General features: G+C 51.0%; 2 protein-coding genes across 6 annotated transcripts in view; one reads left to right on the forward strand and one right to left on the reverse strand.

Annotated features, from left to right (window-relative positions):
- The window catches only part of Cog7 (component of oligomeric golgi complex 7), a 109,931-nt gene that overhangs the window by 61,045 nt on the left and 28,875 nt on the right, over nt 1-20,011 (forward strand). For 3 of the 5 annotated variants that reach the window (XM_052761300.1, XM_052761304.1, XM_052761305.1), the window contains exons 16-17: nt 4,149-4,292; nt 6,786-6,886. In XM_052761300.1, the coding sequence (XP_052617260.1) occupies nt 4,149-4,292; nt 6,786-6,886 (245 nt within the window). Of the gene's footprint in view, nt 1-4,148; nt 4,293-6,785; nt 7,304-8,371; nt 8,453-20,011 lie in introns of those variants that run through there. The other 2 variants (XM_052761303.1, XM_052761301.1) reach the window with 2 other exon arrangements.
- The window catches only part of Scnn1b (sodium channel epithelial 1 subunit beta), a 62,871-nt gene continuing 54,810 nt past the window's right edge, over nt 11,951-20,011 (reverse strand). The window contains 9 exon segments of the mRNA XM_052761306.1: nt 11,951-14,462; nt 14,464-14,541; nt 14,646-14,721; nt 15,909-15,970; nt 16,648-16,705; nt 16,793-16,868; nt 17,798-17,915; nt 19,140-19,247; nt 19,522-19,685. Of these exon segments, the coding sequence (XP_052617266.1) occupies nt 14,160-14,462; nt 14,464-14,541; nt 14,646-14,721; nt 15,909-15,970; nt 16,648-16,705; nt 16,793-16,868; nt 17,798-17,915; nt 19,140-19,247; nt 19,522-19,685 (1,043 nt within the window). The 3' untranslated portion in view covers nt 11,951-14,159.

Raw genomic sequence — 20,011 nt, forward strand, 5'->3', positions numbered from 1 at the left:
CTGCAGGGAAAAAAGTTCACCTGATCTCAGTATTTATTACTAACAGAGTAAATATCTTGTGATGTGGTTTTAGCTACTTTGCTATTGCCATATTGCCATGACAAAACACCATGCCAAGGCAACTTAAAAAAGAAAGTAATTTGAGGACTCATGGTTCCAGAGAGTTAGAATCCATGACAACCATGGTGGGGAGCATGGCAACAGGCAGGCATGATGCTGGAGCAGTAATTGAGAGCTTACATGCTGAGGCAATAACCATGAGTCAGAGAGAGAGAGAGAGAGAGAGAGAGAGAGAGAGAGAGAGAGAGAGAGAGAGAGAGAGAGAGAGAGAGAGAGCTAACTCAGAATGACACAGACTTTTAAAAACCTCAAAACCTACCCCCAGCAACATACCTCCTCCAACAAGACCATACCTCCTAATCCTTCCCAAACAGTTCCACTATGTGAGGTCTAAGCATTCAAATATATGAGCCTACGAGGGCCATTCTCATTCAAACCACCACAGATGTCTTCATAATTTGTCAGTCTTCTTCATTAAAAAGAGCTAAAACCATTAGCACTTCTCAGGTAAGATCTTCAGATACATTAAGGAAAATGATGAGGCATGAACCAATATTTAGTTTTCCCTATCTCATGCCTTGTTCTGTGAAGGAGCTCTAAATAAATCTAGATCCCAAGTGGTCAGCCTTTAACTCATGTACACAGGAACAACACTAAATAGCTGAGTACGTTGTGTGTGCGTGACAATAATAATTAAGGATTATGAATTTCAAAAGGAATGGGAGAGAGATGGGAGGAATTGGAGATGTGTAAATGGGTAAATACAGCATTCAGTATGAAATTCTATAAAAAAAATTCTTAAAACAACAACAAAACCCCAAAGAAAATAGGTCTAGGGAAATGCATATCAAGGAGGGTGCAATGGCCGCTCTAGACGGGGTGAATTGTATGAGGACATTTATCTCTCTTCACTGTATTTTGAAATGCCTTCATTTTTCAAAAACTTAAAATATAGTTCTCTTTTAAAAAATATTTTTAATGTGTATTTATGTGTGTCTTTGTGTGATTATGTGCACAAGTGCAGGTACCCTTGAAGGCTAGAAGAAGTCATCAGATCCCCTGAGTTGAAGGTATAGGTGGTTGTGAGCCACCCGATGGGTGCTGGGGACTAAACCTGGCTTCTCTGCAAGAACAGCAAGTGCTCCTAACCTCTGGGCCATCTCTCCAGCCCTAAGAATGTATTTCTCTATTGTGTGTAAAACTGTGTACACAAAAATAGTGATAATCACTGAGGGGTGGAGAGGTCATGCACATCATTTTTATTTTCATTTGTTTACTAATGTACTTTTCATTTATTTATTTAACTTTTTCTTTTGAAATAAATACTTCTCTCAGACAACACATCTCGACCCCAATTTCACCCCCCTTGTTTAACTTTTGATGCTGGGGATCCAACTTAGGGCTGTGCATTCTAAGCATTCATCTACCGCTGTGCTCAGCTCTTAATATACCTTGTAAATTTAAAAACATCAGTCTTGTCTTCATAGGAATTTTACACAGATGAACTCAGCATCCAGCTTTAAGACCAGCTCCTGCTTTTTTCTATTCCACTTACCTTCTTTGCTGGACCATTTATATACATTTCAGGTGTCTCCTCTCCTCATGGATGTCGTGTTATGTGTGTGGTTGATAAGTACTGAAAGCTGGTTCAGATTCCTTGGGAAGAACGTTGTCCTGCTGTGTGTACTGCCTGCTGCATTGCATCAGGAACAGCATAGTGTCTTGTTCCACTAGGCTATCTATGGATATCTGCATATCACTCCCTCACTCACTCACTCTCTCACAGATGTTTACTAACCATCTACCATCTACTATGTGTGGGCAGTTAGGAGGACCTCACCAGAGTAAATTTGAACAGTACTTAAAAATATGACAGTACCAACAACATTAATCCAGAGATTTTGGTTTTGTTTGCTGTTTTGAGACGGGGCTCATGTAGCCCAGGCTGGCCTTACAATTGATATATAGTCAAGGATGGCCTTAAGCTCCTGATCCCCCTGCCTCCAGCACCCTAGTGCTAGGATTAAAGACATGCACCACCATGCACAGCAATGTTTGTTGCCACTTTCTTTTTCCTTTTTCTGGTGGGGCTGGGATTGAATCTAGGGCCTTGAGCATGCTAAGTAAATGTTTGTAGCTGAGCTCCATTCCCAGCCAACATACTCAAATTTTATTGAGGGGGAGTAGTGAGTGTGTGTGTGTGTGTGTGTGTGTGTGTGTGTGTGTACATGCGTATGCGTGCACTCATGTGTCCCACAGTGCATATGTGGAGGTCAGAGAACAATTTGTAACTGTCAGTTCTCTCCTCCCACTATGGGATCCAGGGCTTGCACTTCAGTCCTCAGACTTGTCAAGCACCGATTCATCTTGTCACCCCCTCAAAAATTAAACACCCAGAAAGAAATTAAACATAGGAAAGAATTACACGGTGAGCATTCATACGTAATCTGGTTGTTTCTAGCTTTTGTTTGTTTTTGAGACAGGATCTCTCTATATAATATAGCCGTGGCTATCCTGGAACTAGTCTAGTCTCGAACTCACAGAGATCTGCCTGCCTCTGCCTCCTGAGTGCTGTGATTAAAGGCGTGCGCACGGCTGTGCCTGGCTTTCATTTCTAGCATTCTAACATTGCAGATTTAAGGAACAAGAGGGTATGGACCTGATGATGTATGCCTATTGTCTTGGTATTTAAAAGGCAGGAGGATCACAAGTTTGAGATAGCCTGGGTTACATATCAAGTTCCAAGATACAGACCCTGTCTCAAAAACAAAACAAAAAAACCAGTAACAACTAACTTGCTTACCTGGGCATAGTGGCACATGCCTTTAATGAAGGCATGGCTACCCTGGTATACTCAAAGTAGTCCAGGCTAGCCTCAAACTCAGGATAGTAGTCTTGCACATATGACACTGTTTTTCTTGAAGATTTTTATTTATTATTATTACTGAAAGTTATTATCATCATATAGTTCTTGTTGAAAATAAGTTTCATTCATGGATGATATTTATTTACTCATTTGTTTGCTTATGTATTTGAGACTGGGTGGGCATTGTGTAGCCCAGGCAGGCCTCAAACTCTACAAAGCCACTGATGACCTTGAGCTCTCAATCCTCCTGCCTCCTGCCTTTACCTCCCAAGTGCTGGGATTACAGGCATGTACCACCATGCTCACACCCAGGGTCTGGTACATTCGAGTCACTGTACTGCCTGAGCTCTGTCTCCAGCCCTCCTGGGTACTTTTTTAAAAAAATTTTATTTTGTGTACATAGGTGTTTTGCCTGTGTGTATGTCTGTATACCACATGCATGTAGATTCTTTGTAAGAGCAACAAGTGCTCAAATCTCTGAATGGCCTGTGCTGCAAGGCTGGCTTTGCTGTGCTTGCGAGCCTCTTCCTTCCTGCCTGGAGTGTACTGAGGGGCAGCCAGAGCTGCCCAGACCCAGCAGGAGCTTGGTACATCGGGACTTGTTTTATTCCCGAGAAACTGCCCCTTGTCCTCTGTTCTCATACAGTGCCTGGCTTTAGCCTTCTCGTCACACAGGCAGCTGTCTCCTGAGCTTTCAGCTTTGGCCTTTGTCTTCTACTTCCCTTTTCCATACATTCTATGTGACTGTGGCTCCCACGCAGCTCCATTAAACCAGGGCTCCTGTTACTCTCTGTATAGGTGGTAGGTGGTCTTAGAGAGGCTGGGGCCCTCAGGTCCCCAGAGGTGGAGTTGTTTTGAGGCTCAGTCTTAGTTCCAGCATGGCCCCTGTCTTGAGCATTGCTTCTTTGTGTTTCAGTGCCCACCTCTATCTTTGCTTGGAGGATCTTATCTCTTGGGGTCCTCCTCTACCTGCACAAGTCCTGGCCTCCATGGCTTGATTTGGTTTCCGGGATTTGGGTAGCGCATCAGAATGACTCCTTTTCAGAGCTCTCCTGTCCCTGTCAGTGTCCGTGGACCCATAGGTCCCTTGTTCTGTTTCCCACTGAGCCCATTAGCTCCCTGGCACATTAGGGCATGTAGCACTTACTGGGAGCCAGGACACTAAGAGGTGACTTTTTCTGAGCAGATTTTATATTTCTCTATGACCTTCTTTCCGCTTTAGGGGATGAACTGCCTGAGTTGGACAATATGGCTGACAGCTGGCTAGGCTCCATTGCCAGAGCCACCATGCAGACCTATTGTGATGCGATCCTCCAGATCCCCGAGGTGACCCCGCACTCCACCAAGCAGCTGGCTACAGACATTGGTAAGTGTCCATAGGTTGGACAGGAAGAGAGAAGCAGTGGCAAGTTTGACTTCCCTCTTGACCTCCAGGAATGTTACCCCAAAGCTCCTCCTAACTGCAGTTCTGGAGTTGATTGTGAAGCTGGGTAGAAGGGATTCTGGAAGGCCATGGATGTCGACAACTATTATGGGGGCTTTGGTGAGATGCATTGGAGTGAGCAAGGCAGCCTGGCCCTGCCTGGTCTTCTATTCACTGACATAGTAATTACTGACCTAACATTTATGGAGCACTTACTGCATACCAGGCATGTCAGGCACTGAAGCAAGCGTGCATCCATTGTGTGATGCAATCCTGCAGGAAGGTGATGTTGTATGACAAGGCTACATGCTGGCTCCTCCATGGTTCCCATCAGAATGCTATGCTGCCCCAGGTCAGAGGGCATGGCTTCCCCACTCCCTTCTCCTGGGGTTTTAAGTGGTCTGGAGAGAGGGTGGAGGAGTCTTAACAGTCAGCTCCAGGGACCGTCCCAGCTGTGACCTGGGTGACTAGGGCTAAGCCAGGCCCCACTTGGGTTTGTTTTGTTGATGAAGAATTAGAAGCAAGGTTCAGCCCTCGGGTCAGTGATGGGGCCAGCCTACAATCCAGCTGCCCTGACTCCCTCACTCTGCCCATTTCAGTCTGCCTTTGGCTCTTCCTAGAGGCACCACCTGCCTTTAGTGATTTCCTAGGCACAAATATTCAGATATGGATAAGGAAATTCAGATGCCCTTGGGTATGCCCAACTGGTACAGAGGAGAGCATGGAGGAGCCACCTGGAAGGGGGTGGTGGTGGTCCCATCAGATGCTGGGATTGCCCTAGAGTTCAGTGGTCCATGTTATCCTTCTTCTTCCCTCCCTGCTTATCAACACTGCTTGAACACCTACTGTGTGCCGGCTGTAGTGCTAGGGATAACATGTAGCAGGGATTAGTGTTTCTTTGCCCGTTGAGCGTAAGGAAGTGAGGTTAAGGACTGGGAAGGATGCTGAGCACCGAGGCCTGTGGCAAGGAACGGGAGACATTCAAATTAAGCATTCATACAACATAAAACACTGCTGGCCAGACACAATGTCGTGGCAGACCAGGGCCTGCTGGTTTTACCATTGAGCTGAGCCTGGCAAAGAAGACCCAAGGAAGAGCCTGCCCTCCCCTGCAGTTCAGGTCTGGACAGAGAAGAGGTGAACCCAGGTAGCAATCTGAGAGTCAAGAGGATCAGGGGTGGCTTGGGTGGTGCTGCCCCCTCCAGGCCTTCTGAGCAGAAAGAGGAGGAAGGAGGCATGATGTGTCTATGTGTGTCCCTCCAACACAACAGATACTTTAAGGCCTCTGTCCCATCTCACCTCCATCCCCACTGCCTGGTGGGTACTGACTTCGTGGGCAGGGTTGGTAAAGGATGGCACTCCTGGCTGCAGCTGGGTGTTTTCCGTTCTGACAGTGCTGCCCAGGCTGTCAGGTGGTTAGAATCCAGGGCTGCTTTTTAGAATGTGTAGCCGAGAGTTTTTCTGTGGCCCTCCCGGTCCACAGCTGCTCACACCCAAGTAAACACACAGAGGCTTATATTAATTAAAACCGTTCAGCCGTTATCTCAGGCTTACCACTGACTAGCTCTTACACTTAAACTCAGCCCATTTCTGTTAATCTGTATGTTTCCACGTGTTCCGTGACTTTACCTGTGTGCCATTACATGCTGTTCCCTGGATGGTGGGCTGGTGTCTCCCCTGACTCAGCCTTCCTCTTTCCAGAATTATTCTCTGCTTATCCCGCCTATACTATACTTCCTGCCTGACTACTGGCCAATCAGCGTCTTACTTATCAACCAAATCAGAGCAACACACATTCACAGCATACAGAATGACATTCCCATCAAGAATGACTGACCCCTAGAAGTCTGTGTCTCTCTCTTGAGACAGGGTCTCACTGCATAGCCCTGGCTGGGCTAGAACTCACTATGTAGGCAGGCTGTTCTCGAACTCACAGAGCTCCACCTACCTCTGCCTTTGAGTGGTAAAGATGTCCCACCATGCCCAGCTAGAGGTCGATCTTCACCATCATCTTCAATTTGATCTGGGTTTGGGCTAGTAGATCTGCATTAACTAGTTCTCAGGAGTGAGCTGGGAAGTGTGGTCTGCGTGATACCAGGCCACCACCCCTGATACCAGCCTTGTGTTAGGTTCCCAGAGGGAGGCTTTGGTTGTTCAGCAAGCCCATGTTCCCCAACCCCTTGCTTCTCCACATGCTGGAGAGCACCTCGGGGGTGGGATGAGGGGAGCAACTGCCTTTTACACTGGTGTTAGATGGGTAGAGGAGTGGAAGCTGGCAATGCTGGCTGGTTCTTGATTAAATTAGAATTCCAGGGTGCAGGTTGTATAGTTCCCAGGGAAGGCCCACTGTGGGAGAAGCAGGGGAGCACCCAGTATTTGGGAGGCCTTGGGGGCCTATGTACTGCACCACTGAGTCTGCCTCTTCTTCCCCCACAGACTATCTGATCAACGTGATGGATGCACTGGGTCTGCAGCCATCCCGTACCCTCCAGAACATCGTGACACTCTTAAAGGCCAAGCCTGAGGAATACAGACAGGTCAGCAAAGGCCTGCCACGCCGCCTTGCCGCCACAGTGGCCACCATGCGTGGTATAAATTACTGACCAATTCTGAGAAGAGGGTCCCGGACAGTTATGGCCGGCATCTGCCTCAGTGACTCTCAGAATGGGTTCATTCTCGGCATCTGCCAGTGATGGGGCAGTGTGTGTGGAAGATGCTTTCCTTTCTTAGAAGCCAGGCATGGTGGTGCATGTCTGCAGTCCTTGGAAGGCAGAGGCAGGAGGATTGCTGTGAGTTTGAGGTCATCCTGGGCTAGTGTGAGATGCAGTCTCTACAAGGAAAAGGCCGTAAATGAGAAGTAATGTATTATTTATCAGAGAGGATTTTTCAGGTGATTTTACAAAATAACTTGATCTTAAAAGTGGCTTTAATAAACACTGCGGTGGGACAAAGGCTGTCTCCTTCTTCTCTGGTGATGTCTGAGCGCTTGCATTCTGAGCAGGGCCCGGGGACACTGGGGTAGGTAGGGCTGTGAAGGAGCTGGCCTTCCCCAGTGCAGAGGGAGCGAAGGAGGAAGAAATGGTGAGCAGGTGGACAGAAAGGCAGAGGTACAAGTGCTAGAAGAGGCTGCCAGGTGGGAGGAGGAGAGAGGAGGTGGGAGGAGGTGGGAGGAGGAGGGAGGAGGTGGGAGGAGGTGGGAGCAGGTGGGAGCAGGTGGGAGCAGGTGGACAGGAAGGCAGAGGCACAAGTGCTAGAAGAGGCTGCCAGGTGGGAGGAGGAGAGAGGAGGTGGGAGGAGGTGGGGGGAGGAGGGAGGAGGTGGGAGCAGGTGGGAGCGGTGGGAGCAGGTGGACAGGAAGGCAGAGGCACAAGTGCTAGAAGAGGCTGCCAGGTGGGAGGAGGTGGGGGAGGAGGAGGGGGGAGGTGGGAGGAGGTGAGAGGAGGAGGGAGGAAGTAGGAGGAGGTGGGGGGAGGAGGGAGGAGGAGGGAGGAGGTGGGAGGAGGAGGGAGGAGGTGGGGGGAGGAGGGAGGAGGTGGGAGGAGGAGGGAGGAGGTGGGGGGAGGAGGGAGGAGGGTGAGAGGAGGAGGGAGGAGGTGGGAGGAGGTGGGAGGAGGTGGGAGCAGGTGGGAGGAGGTGGAAGGAGGTGGGAGGAGGTGGGGGGAGGAGGGAGGAGGTGGAAGGAGGTGGGAGGAGGTGGGGGGAGGTTGGGGGAGGTGGGAGGAGGTGAGGTGGGAGGAGGAGGTGGGAGGAGGAGGGAGGAGGTGGGCAGCCAGCAGCAGGGCTGAAGGTCTGCGCCTGGGAGAGGGGGCTTCCCAACAGAAAGAAGCAAGGAGCAAGTGCAGAGGCCGCGTTCAGCCAGGGTGGCTGGAGAGGAGGACAGCAGGCATTCAGGTTAGAGGGGAGCGGGCCAATCAGATAGGATCTTACAGACTGTGGTGGGAATGTGGGCTTCACTTCTCCGTTTTTTTGTTTTTTGTTTTTTGACTTTATTTAACTTTGATTTTATGTGCATTGGTGTGAAGGTGTCAGATCCTCTGGAAATGGAGTTACAGGCGGTTGTGAGCTACCACGTGGGTACTGGGAATTGAACCCAGGTCCTCTGGAAGAACAGCCAGTGCTATTAATGACTGAGCCATCTCTCCAGCCTTTTATTTATTTATTTATTTTTTATTTTACAGGATGATGCAAATTTCACCCCCCCCCTTTTTTTATCTTTTTGGTCTATTGCATCTGTACTTGTCAAGGCTGTTTGACTTATATGTAACAGAAAATAACATTGCCTAAATGACTTGAGTCAACAGGAATTAATTTTTCCACAATGAGAAGTCAGAGGGTGAGGGCTCCAGCAGCTGACGTAGGGCCTGGATAGAGTAGGGACTTTGCCAGTGCTCATGGTAGGTGATCCTGGCAGTGTGACTATTACACCTGTGTTCAGGGGGAGACCGTGGGATGGGTTGGAGAGACATGGCTCTCCCTTCTACCAGGCGATCAACAGTGCTCCACCAGCCCCTGCTGACTTCTAGGCCATATTGGCCATTTCTTGGTCACAAAGTATGGCCCCAGCTGCAAGGGGTGCTGGGAAAGTAGGGAACAGGGCCCGCTTCAGGATTTCTCAAGCTTAGGCCTTGCAGCGTTTTGAGTCAAATAGCTTTGCTGGGAAACTGTTCTTTACACCAGCCTGGCTTCTGTCCACTAGCTACCAGGCCGTGGCTCTCACTGGGACAACCAAAACTACCTTCAGGGATTCCCAGAAGGGCACATCAGATAGGGAAACACTGGTTCGAGCAACCAGGATTTATCCTCCAGGATGAGCAGATGGCTACCCTGAACAAAGTTGGTTATTTATTAGTTAGTGTCACTGAGGATCTAATCACCGCCTCATAAATAATAGGCAAACACTTTCACTGAGCTAAGTCCTAGCCCTTATTATTTTGGTTTGAAGTGATGTCTTACAAAGTTGTCCAGGCTAATCCAAACTTGCTTTGTAACCCAGACAAGCCTTGAACTTGTGACTGTCTTTCCTCAGCCTCTCAAGGAGCTGGCCTGCACTACCAGGTCTGACTTTCTTTTTCACTCGGTAGCCAGTGCTAGCCTCAGACTCACCATTTTCCTGCCTCGGCCTCCCAAGTGCTGGGGTTAGGGGCATACACAACCACACCCGGCTAAAATAAGCTGTCTCTTGGCAAGAAAGTGGGAGTGCCGAAGAATAGTGCCTCTGAGAGGGCTGCTTGTCAGAATTAAGCTCAGCCAAGATCCCAAGTGTGAAGCTTTACTTGTTGCTGGGGTCTCTCAGAGAGTCCCACCACAGTCTTGGGAGGCATAGGCTGGTATCTGCAGTCTAGAGAGGTTTGGGGACTTCCCAGGCCAATCAACTGCCTGTGGCAAGCTAGAGTTTAGAGTAAGCCTGGTGACCATAGTATCTACATTCTTAACCCAATGCCAGGCTGCCTTCTTCGGGCACCATGTGGGAGGTGCATGACCCAGGTGACACATGCTCTGTGAGGCATGTGGCCTGGGAGGCACACAGTGTGGGGACACTTAATCCCAGCAGGTCAGCCTGCTTGTGCCACCCTGTGGAGTGGTGCACCACACCCATGAGGCCACCAGGGCTAGCACCTCACTGAGACTCTCCTTATACCTTGGGAACTAGTTTGGCTGGCGTGGACAACAGTATCAGCTGTGACCTTGCCCTAAGAAAAATACTTTGCTTTCTCATGGGTCGGTCACGGACTGTTCCTGGCAGGAGTCAAGTCTGGAAGTGTGGAAGGTCACAGGTACTGCTGGTATCGCACACTTGTGGTGACTGGAGCCCATGAGAAGCCTTAGGCCTTAGAAGGATGGCCTGGGGCTGGATTCAAGACTTTACAGCCTCCCAGCTGTGTGATCTTTGGAAAGTCACTCCCTCTTTGTGCCAGATCCTAGGGCCCCGTGATGGTTCCCAGCTCTTACTCAGACCACCTGAAGAGCCATTGCGATATAGTGGGAGCGATGACATGGCAAGTTCATGTTCATTGTTCATCATAGTCTCCAGCTTCTTAACCTAGCTTCCTTTTGGAGATGAAGTGGAAATCCTACACTGTCTTGGGTGATTTGAGTGTGACCAACCCGTTCCCAGTGCTAAAAAGGCTCTGGAAGAATAGAACAATATTCTTCTAGACCAGGCACAGGGTGGCTGGGCAGCCGGGTCAGAGCTACCTTAATGATGGGGCCACTGAAGCCATCATCCTGGAGCCTGACCCTACCTTCCCCTGAGAGTGAGGATTCCTGGTTCCTGGCTTGCACATCTGCAGATGGCTGCAAAGTGTCTAAGCAGAACCTCTTCTGGAGTCAGTGGCTTCCCTCCCTCCACAGATTCTCCCAGGATAGCTGGTTGGTATCTTCCATCCCCAGTCACAGCCTGGCCTGTATGAGACACTGTCTCAAAAAAACAAGGGCCGGAGAGATGGCTCAGCATTTAAAAGCACTGAATGCTCTTCCAGATGACCTGGGTTTGATCCCTAGCACAATATGGCCACTCACAACCGTCCATATCTGTAGTTCCAGAGGGATCCGATGCCTTCTGGCCTCTAAGGGTACTACATATGCATGGCACACAGACTTATACACAGCCGAAACACTCATACACATGAAATAAACACCCCACCCCCAATCCTAATAAGCAGGTTTATTTAGCTCAAGGTTCTGAAGGTTGGTAAATCTGAGACCGAGGGGTCAGCATTCAGATGTCATGACTTGACAGAAGCAGCCTGTGGTGAGGCTCAGCTTTCTGTCCCTTATGAAGGCACTGATGCAGCTCCTCGAGGTGGCTCAGGAGGCAGAGATGTGTGCTGCACACCATATGGTGGAAGGAGAGGACTGACTGTCGCGAGTTAGCCTCTGACCTCCACGAGAGTTCCATGCTGTACTCGGTGTGACACGCTCGTGTACACACACAAATGCAAATAAAAAATAAAAACCAGCAGTGCACACTCTGATAACTTCAACCCCAGTTACCACCCAATTGTGACAGCTCCAGATGCCGTCAACAGAGTACTTGCTGGGTCTTTTGTTCCTTTGCTTTGGTACTGGGAGTGGGCCTCCTGTGTGTTGGGCAAGCTCTACCACAGAGCTACATTCCCAACTCAGCAGATGACAGGCACATTAATTTTCAATATGAATTTCAGAGGAGCTTTTCAAGCATGGCAGTTACTTCCTAGAATAGTGATTATGAGTGTCTTTGCACCTCCAGCCTTAATTTACTTTCCTGCTAAATGGGATATTATGAGCAAGTGTGGTGGCTCAGGCCATTAGTCCCAACACTCAGGAGGCGGAGAAAGGCAGATTTCCCTATAGTTCACATAGGGAGTTCTAGGCCAGCCAAGGCTACATAGTGAGACCCTGACTCAAAATAAACAAAAATAAATAAATAAATAAATAAATAAATAAATAAATAAATAAATAATAACCTTTAATCCCAGCACTCGGGAGGCAGAGCCAGGCGGATCTCTGTGAGTTCGAGGCCAGCCTGGGCTACCAAGTGAGTTCCAGGAAAGGCGCAAAGCTACACAGAGAAACCCTGTCTCGAAAAACCAAAAATAAATAAATAAATAAATAAACAAACAAACAAATAAATAAATAAATAAGCTGGCATATTTACTGCTCCCAGGTTATAAGGGTGGAGTGAAATGAGAGTTATATAGTACTCAGCATGAGGGCCAGGGAGATGCTTCATTCAGTAAAGTGTTTGCCACATGAGCATGAGAACTTGAGTTCAGATCCCCAGCACCCACATCAAAACAAAACAAGACAACAACAAAACCCCAGGCATGGTGGCCTGGGTCTGTAACTATAGCTGTCACTAGGTTGGAGACAGGAAACAAGGTTGGAGATCCCTGGGACTCATTGGCTGGCCAGCCTCGCCGGTCTGTGAGCGCCAGGTTTAGTGAGATGCTCTATCTCAAAAAGCTAAGGTGAGTGCAATCAAGGGAGAGACCTGACCTTGACTCTGGGCTTTCCTATGGATGTGCACTGGCATGCACATGTGTACACACCACACGTATGTGCACACACACCACACACACAATACTACTATTAAAATGGTAGCGTGCTCAGCCTGGGGTCTGGCACATGGTGGTAAGTACTTGATGTACCATAGTCGTTGCTTAGTGATGACAATAAATGGTGATGGTGAGTGTGTCGGGGCCTTGACACAATAAAGCTGAGGTTACCACCAAGTGACTCCAGTCTGCACCTAGCTGGGCCCTGAACCAGGAGACCCAGTGTCCCCCATACAGCCTTTAGCTTGACCCAGGTGGGCACTGCCTTCCTCCACAGGTGTGGCAGTGGGCCTTGATGGCAGGCCAAGGAGCCCCCCTGATCTCCACCCACCAGGCTCTGTAGCCAGAGCTCCTTCCTCACTGGGACTTGGCAGGTGGCAACGGGGCTCTGCCAGGTTCAGCCACCTGCACCAGCCAGCAGCACCTTGCCTTGCACCTCCTCTGAGGAGTCATCAGAGTTGCCGTATTTAACAGCAAAGGATCCAGGCCATTCACCTAAGTTTGAATGCAAAAGAAACAAATGACTTATTCATATAATACATCCCAACTATTGTATGGGTGTAATTACACTACAAAACTTATTTGTGGGCTCCCCAAAATTGGTTTAACTAAGTGGCCTGAGTTTTATCTGGCACCCCTAGGCACCAGGCCCCCACCCGCCTCAGACTATGATCTGCTGGGTGCTATGGTGGCTTAAGGTCTGGGCACATAGAATTGGGTCTTCCAAGCTGAGCAGTTTATCCAGCTCATTGACCATGCTGATTGGCTGAGAGATAGGGATATGACTCAGTCAGGGACCAGTGAGTATCAGCCTGGAGTGGGTATTAAGAGAGACCTCCAGAGGCCCCCAGAAGCAGAGACTGAATTACTTGGGATGCTTGAGAGCATTTATTTGTTTTGTGTGTTTGTTTGGTTTGGTTTCTTGAGATAGTCTCACTATGTAGTCCAAGCTGGTCTTGAACTCAGATCTCCCTGCCTTAGCCTTCCAAGTGCCTGGATTGCAGGCATCTGCCCTCCATCCCCATGACTGGTTTGAGTCTGTGCACCCTAAAGAAATAGACTGGGTGGCACTGCAGAGGCCCTCCGACAGATGCTTTGGGGACAACTTGGAAGGAAGTGCACGATTCCCAAGCTAGAGCTGCCCCTGTCCTGCCTAAAAGCTCTTGGCTCCCAAGGCAGCATGCTTGCCCTTTCCACACCCCAGACACACTCCAGGACACCCCAGCTACCTACTGGGATAAAGGACAAATCTCCACTCCGTGTTTTCTGTCTTTATTTTCTAAACAAAGCATGTGCTCCCCTGACAAGCCTTACTACCCGATGATCCCTCCCCATGATCTGTAGCACCCTCCCACCCCCCTCACCCCAGCCTGGTCTTTTAACAGGACGACCAGTGCCGACTAGGGCAGGGTCACTGATCTGGAGGACAGAGGTGGTGACACACATGGAGGAAGTGGCCTACCCCCAGGAGAGGGACTCCAGGGCTGTCTGGAACCTGTCTACTAGGTCAAAAGGCAACACAGAGCAAAGACTGTGGGAAGTGTGGGCAGAAGGCAGGCAAGCTTACAACTCCAGTATACTGGTACCAGCATCTCGATCATCTGGAGCCCTCAGCCTGGGGCTGACCAGTTACCATGGGCTGATCTAGAGGGACATGGGCTCTGGCATGGGCACTTGTGTTCCTGGCTCTTTGGATGAGGCCTAATAAAACGAGGCACTGGCAATGGTTGTGACTTTTCAGTTTCAAGTTCACCAGCTGCTGGGCGGGTGGGGCCTAAATGGCCTCAACTTCGCTGTCCGACTCCATGGTGTCCAGCGGCTGCAGCCTCAGGGAGTCGTAGTTAGGGGGTGGGGTTCCCGGAATAGGCAGAGTCTGCTGGTCAGGGTAGACCTCAGCATGGGGACTGTGGCTGGTTGTGTCAGGCTGGAAGCCAAAGTTGGTGTGGGCCTCCACCAGCTCAGCCACGGTGGGTGGCGGGCCAGTGTACGGTGCCCGTGGCCGCTTCCTGCGCAGGCCTTTGCAGAAGACCACCAGCTTGATGATGGTGATCCAAATGAAGTCGATAATGATCTCCCCCAAACTCAATGAGGCACAGCACTGAGCCCCCCATCCAGAAGCCAAACTGGCCCCCTAGGTTAGAGAGCAGCCACACAATCTGTAGGAAACAGGGAAATGAAGGCTCAGGTCTGTCCAGGTTTAGGGGCCCTAATACCCACCTAGGGACTCGGGGATCCGTGAGACAGGCACCCACACACTCACATTGTTGGCTGGCGATTCCTCAATGGTGCGGTAGTTGAACTCTTGGAAGTAGATGTTGAGCTTGACAACACCCTTCCTACAGGAGGCAGCAAGGCAGGCTGGGACCATGGCCTGTGCTCCCTCCCAGGATGGGTGCACACATGTGTCCCATGGGAAGGGCACTTCAAGGCACCCTGCCCACCTCCAGCCTGAGTTGCTGTCTGGAGTGGGAAGACCCAAACCAGACCTGGAAGTACTGCTCCCTCCCACTTGTTCTGGGCCTCAGAGCCACAAAGGACATCTGTGCCAGCACCTGTCCTGTGGACTTCTTTTTCATCCCCATGTCTGCCATTTTCCTAAAGGGTCTTCTGGCCTGAGAGGGTCCCAAAAGTCACTCTGAAGCTCCTCTCTGGGCCTAGGGTAGCCCAGGCCATATGCCACATATCCAAAAAGTATGGCTGCCTCAAGCAGGGTGATCAGGGACTGAGAGGGTGACAGAGGAGTGGTTCCCCATTTCATTGGGGATCTCTGGAAAGACTGGGCTGTCTCATTTCTCCAGGTCTTTCCCAAACTGTGCCCCCCAACCCCCCGCCACTGCGTCCCTGGGTATCTTGGCCTCTTCTTGACTGGGAGCGGCTCCTACTTCTCAAATATCACCTGTTCACAGACCTCCCTGTCTCTCAGGCACACTGAGGCTTCTCCCTGTTCCTAAAGGATAGGGGGGCTCATGCAAGACACTCCTGGCTGGAAGCCCTTCTTGCATCTCAGCTCCTTTCCTGCACTCAGAGTGTTTGTGTTGAATGGACGGAGACATGGATGGAGGGAAGGTGGGTGGGTGGATAGATGAGGAAACACAGAAGGATGGGAGTTAGCAAGACAACTCAGCATGTAAATTGCTTGCCACACAAGCCTGATGGCCTGAGTCAATCTCAGGAACCCACGTAAGGGTGGAAGGAGAGAAACGACTCCACACAGTTGTCTTCTGACCTTCACATGCACACTATGGCATGTGTGTCCTACACACATACACACCACACACAGGATAATTTTTTTTTTTTTTAAGAATGGAGGATGTGGTGATGGAGAGGTGCTGACATGTGGAAAACCGGCCCTTCCGTTAGACACTGGCCCTCAGCTGCCTTTCTTCCCTCTTCCTCCTCTAGCCTTGCACTGGATTTTAACAGCAAAAGGAATTTGGGATGCTGTTCCACATGCAAACCCTGCCCCGGGCGCTGGTTCCTCCCTTTTCTGCCTTTGCTGGCCCTGGCCACATTCCATCCTCACCTGCTCACGGTGATGTTTGCACTCTGGTCCCGCTCCTGAGACAGGACATGGAAGATCCAATCCTAGAACCCAAGAAGGCAGCTGAAAGAAAGGGACACACACACACACACACACACACACACACACACACACACACACACACACACAGCAGCCCCAAACCTTCCAGAAGTCTGAGCCTTGAGTTGAGAGCAGAGGAACTCACAGATGCCTGGCTATCATCAGAGGAGGAGCTCAGCTCTCTAGATGCCCTGTCCCCAGGCGGGAATTGTCTCAGCCTCATTCCCGTCTCTGGCCATGACACTTGCTGTTCTTTCTGCTCAGAATCCTTCCTGCCCTTCTGGGCCAGCTCTGCCTCTGGCCGTGGCTCTCTCGCACCTCCGCACCTCTGTAGAGAGACCTTCCCTGACCTGCCGTCCAAGCGCTTTCTCTTGCTGTCCACTCCCGTTGTTTCTATCCTTCCCAGGCGTGACTTCGAAATGATCTCTCTGTGTATATGTCTCTCACTGACTGGGCTGTGGACTCGGTAGAGGGAAGACTCTGCTGTCCCTGGCCTAGTGCCTGGGAGAGTGTGGGTGGAGTGGAAAGAAGGGGAGACAGAAGGAGGAAGGGATGTAGAAATGGATGGAGGGGAGAGGGAAAGAAAGATGGAGGGGGAAAGCGAGAAAAGACTCTAAAGTCCCAGGCTTGTTCTCAACCCAAAGAGAGAGGAGAAGAGGATCTTGGTCTTCTGCCTTCTCACCTCAGAGGCCTCGGAAGGCCAGTCAGCCATGGAGATGGTCATCTTGTACTGGGTGTCACTGGAATAGAGAAGCCAGCCCTGTTGCTGTGCCCGATCGCTCTGCGCCCACCTCGCCAGCGCCGGCAGTCCCCTGTGCCACACTCACTTGCAGGACTCCTTGCACATGCTGAGGCATGTCTCTCTCTGGGCCACACTCATCTGTAGGCTTAGGTAGCAGTAGGCTTCATGGGAGAGAGAGAGAGGCAGTCAGGAGCCAGGAGGGCTGCTTCCGGGGCCCTAACCCCCCCCCCCCCCAGGGAGCCTCTGCTCTCCTCCTATGTCACCTAAGGGGGACTCAGGCCAAGCCCCCTGTCACTAAGATCATTGCCCCACACCTCACATGGGTTCCTTCCTGCCCCTAAACATTCAAGATGCAGCTCAGCAGGTCAGAGTGTCTTCTCCTTTGTCCCTCCTCATCCTTACCCAGAAGATGGCTTCTGGGGTCGTGTACAGAAGGATGAGCAATCAATAATGAACAGATAAATAAATGTATGCTTTCCTCATTTGTATATTGATTGTGGGACCCACATCCCTGGACTGACTCCAGTCCCCCAGCGCCCTCAGTCCCAGGCTCCATCTGTGAAGGAACCCATTGAGGGTTTGTCCTGTGATGCTGGCTTTATGTGAACCCCGAAAGTCACCATCACAAGAGCAGCTTCTTCAGTGTCCCCCTCCAGCCCAGTTCCCTTCATGCATGGATGCACATGCCGAGGATGGATTCATGGCTTTGTGTGTACACACACACACACACACACACACACACACACACACACACACACACACGCAGACACTGGAAGCAAGGTGCCTGCTCATGGGCACACACAGGTACTGCAGTGACGTGGTGTTCTGTGCATGAAGACACAGCCATACCTTTCCTATGTGCACCTGAAGGTGAATATATACATGCTGCACACTCTCCAGCAGCCCTGTTCCCTGGCTCATGCGTGTGCAGGGATGTACACAGCACACACATGCCTGGAGGGATAGTTCATCCCCACACCTGTGTGTCTCAAGCATGTACTTCACAGAATCAAGATGGGGGGAAGGAAGGTTCTTTTGGAAAGGGGGCTGGGGAGGGGCCCCCTTAGCGAGGGGATTGTGCTGCACTCACCCCAGTCTGGGAAGTCTCTGTTGTTGCAGTATTTCTCCCCAGCAGGTAGTGGGTACAAGTAGTGGCCGCAGCTGCAGTTATGGACCATGTGGTCTTGGAAACAGGAGTGAAGACAGGCCTGGGGGTGCAGAACAGATCTCAGGCATGGTGGGATGGTCCCACTCCAGTACCAGAAAGAGGGACCCCAGAGAAGTTGCTGCCAGGGGACTAGACCACTCTGAGGTGTGGTCTTCTGGCTAAGAACCTGTGGTGATCAGGAAGAGCTGCAGCTGCAGGCCCTGCAGTCAGGCCACAGCTGTTCTTGCACATTGGACCCCACGGCAGCTTCTTGGTTGGGCCCTGCACAGGGACTCAGGCCAGATCCCAGCAGCCCCCGTCTCTCCACCCAAAGCTGGGTCCTGTAGATGGCATGGGCATAGCGTGGCCTGCCTCAAATAAACTAGTAACAGCTCCTCCAGTGAAGTGCCAGCACCCTCCTGAGCTCTGTGCACACAGAGACCCAGAAAGACTGCAGGCAAGCTGGCTCAGATCTGCTTTCTTATGGGGGAAGAGGTGGGATCCCCAAGGGAGGCAGAGGGGTGATCTTTAATGAATCAGAGCTGAGGGGAGGTGGAGTAGAGGAGCCACAAGAGTCCCCAGCCCTGAGAACTAGGTGTAGTGAGGACACTTTCAAGGCCCCAGTGTCCATGATGTTTAGGTCATTTTGACCTGGTTCCAGTCCACTCACAGACCAGCTATATGTCCTGAAGCAAGTGATTAACTTGTGAGCCTCAGTTTACTCATGGAGAAACAGGATACTCGTCATACCTGCCTTCCAAGGTTGGAGGACTCAGCTCAGTGTCAGGCGCATGGTAAGCAATTATGTCCGCTCCTTCCCTCCTGTGCATGTCCTAAGTGTTGACTACTATGGCCTCCTACCTCCAACTCATGCCCGCTCCTCATGCCTCTGCCCACTCCCTCCTTCTCTGCCCACTCTCCTTTAGACCAATGCATCGGACTTCTCCCAGAGGGACCACCAAGATTCCCACTGGCAGGAGGTGTGGTCAACCTTGGGTGAGAACCCAGAACTCTGGTCTTTTGCAGCACCATGGTCCCCTGTGCTACTGACAAAGATCCAGCCAGGTCTGCCTGGCGCTGCATGCCTGTAATCCCACTACTGAAAAGGCTGAGGAAGGGGGATTGTGAATTTCAGGCCAGCCTGGGCTACATAGAGTAGCCCTATCTCAGATAAGTAAGTAAATAAGAAATAAAAGATTTGGCAAAGCCAGCCCAGCCCTCGCAAAGAGCTGAGGTAAAGGGGACAGGACCCCCCACGGTCACCAAATCTGTGGAGCCTTCCCACCTGGATGGAGTACGTGGTGTTGTAGTCACTGTAGAGGTTCTGAATGGCGACATCGGAACCATTCATGGTGCAAGGACTGTAGGGCTCCCCCTTGCGCTGCAGCTTGTCCTGTGGAGAGAGGTGGCTCATGGAGACCCCTGGTAGCCTCTTCTGTATGTGTTTCCCGCGGAGCCATAGGGATACTGCAAAGGGATGGGGAGTTGCAGGTCCCAGAAGGTGCCAGAGGGGGCGCCAGAGGACTCAGCGTGTCTAGGGCATTGCCAAAGACTGAGGTTGGCCCTGAGGCAAAGGTGTGCCGGGGTCGTGAATGCTACTTTCAGGATGTGGGAGGACATGCCCTCAGCCCTCTCCACTCAGGCTGCCTGGGGGCCCCCGGCTGTACCACCAGCACCCCGATGGACGTCTCGGTTCCCGCCATAGCGTAGATGCCCTCTTCTCTGATGAAGGGGTACGTCCTCTGCTCATGCAGCATCAGCCTGGCCCCTGCTGTGGACGCAAGGAAGGGGACGTAGTCCTCCTGGCCGATGTCCAGGGTCAACTTGAGACCTATGAGGGAAAGATAGCGAGGGCGGTTGAGCTTGGACATCCCCCAGACGGAAGGGAGACCCGCCACCCAAGTGTTCAAGCCTCATTCAGCCAAGGGGCCCATAATCTCCTCCTGGGCTCTCATCTACACAGCACGCCCTGCCCGCCCACGGTGCTCAGCCCATTCCATCCCACACAGCACGTGACCTCATCCTCCCCATTCAGTCCTTTCCTGTTACGCCTCTGAAGACGCTTTTCCCTCGCTCTGGAATGCCGTTCCCGCCCTCTCCTTTCTTCTGGAACATTCCACTCTTTCTCCAGGCTGCAGTCAGTATCACTTCCTCTAG

The sequence above is a fragment of the Peromyscus californicus genome, unplaced genomic scaffold (assembly GCF_007827085.1).
Source record: "Peromyscus californicus insignis strain IS unplaced genomic scaffold, ASM782708v3 Scaffold_4__1_contigs__length_199733344, whole genome shotgun sequence".
Classification (NCBI taxonomy): domain Eukaryota; kingdom Metazoa; phylum Chordata; class Mammalia; order Rodentia; family Cricetidae; genus Peromyscus; species Peromyscus californicus.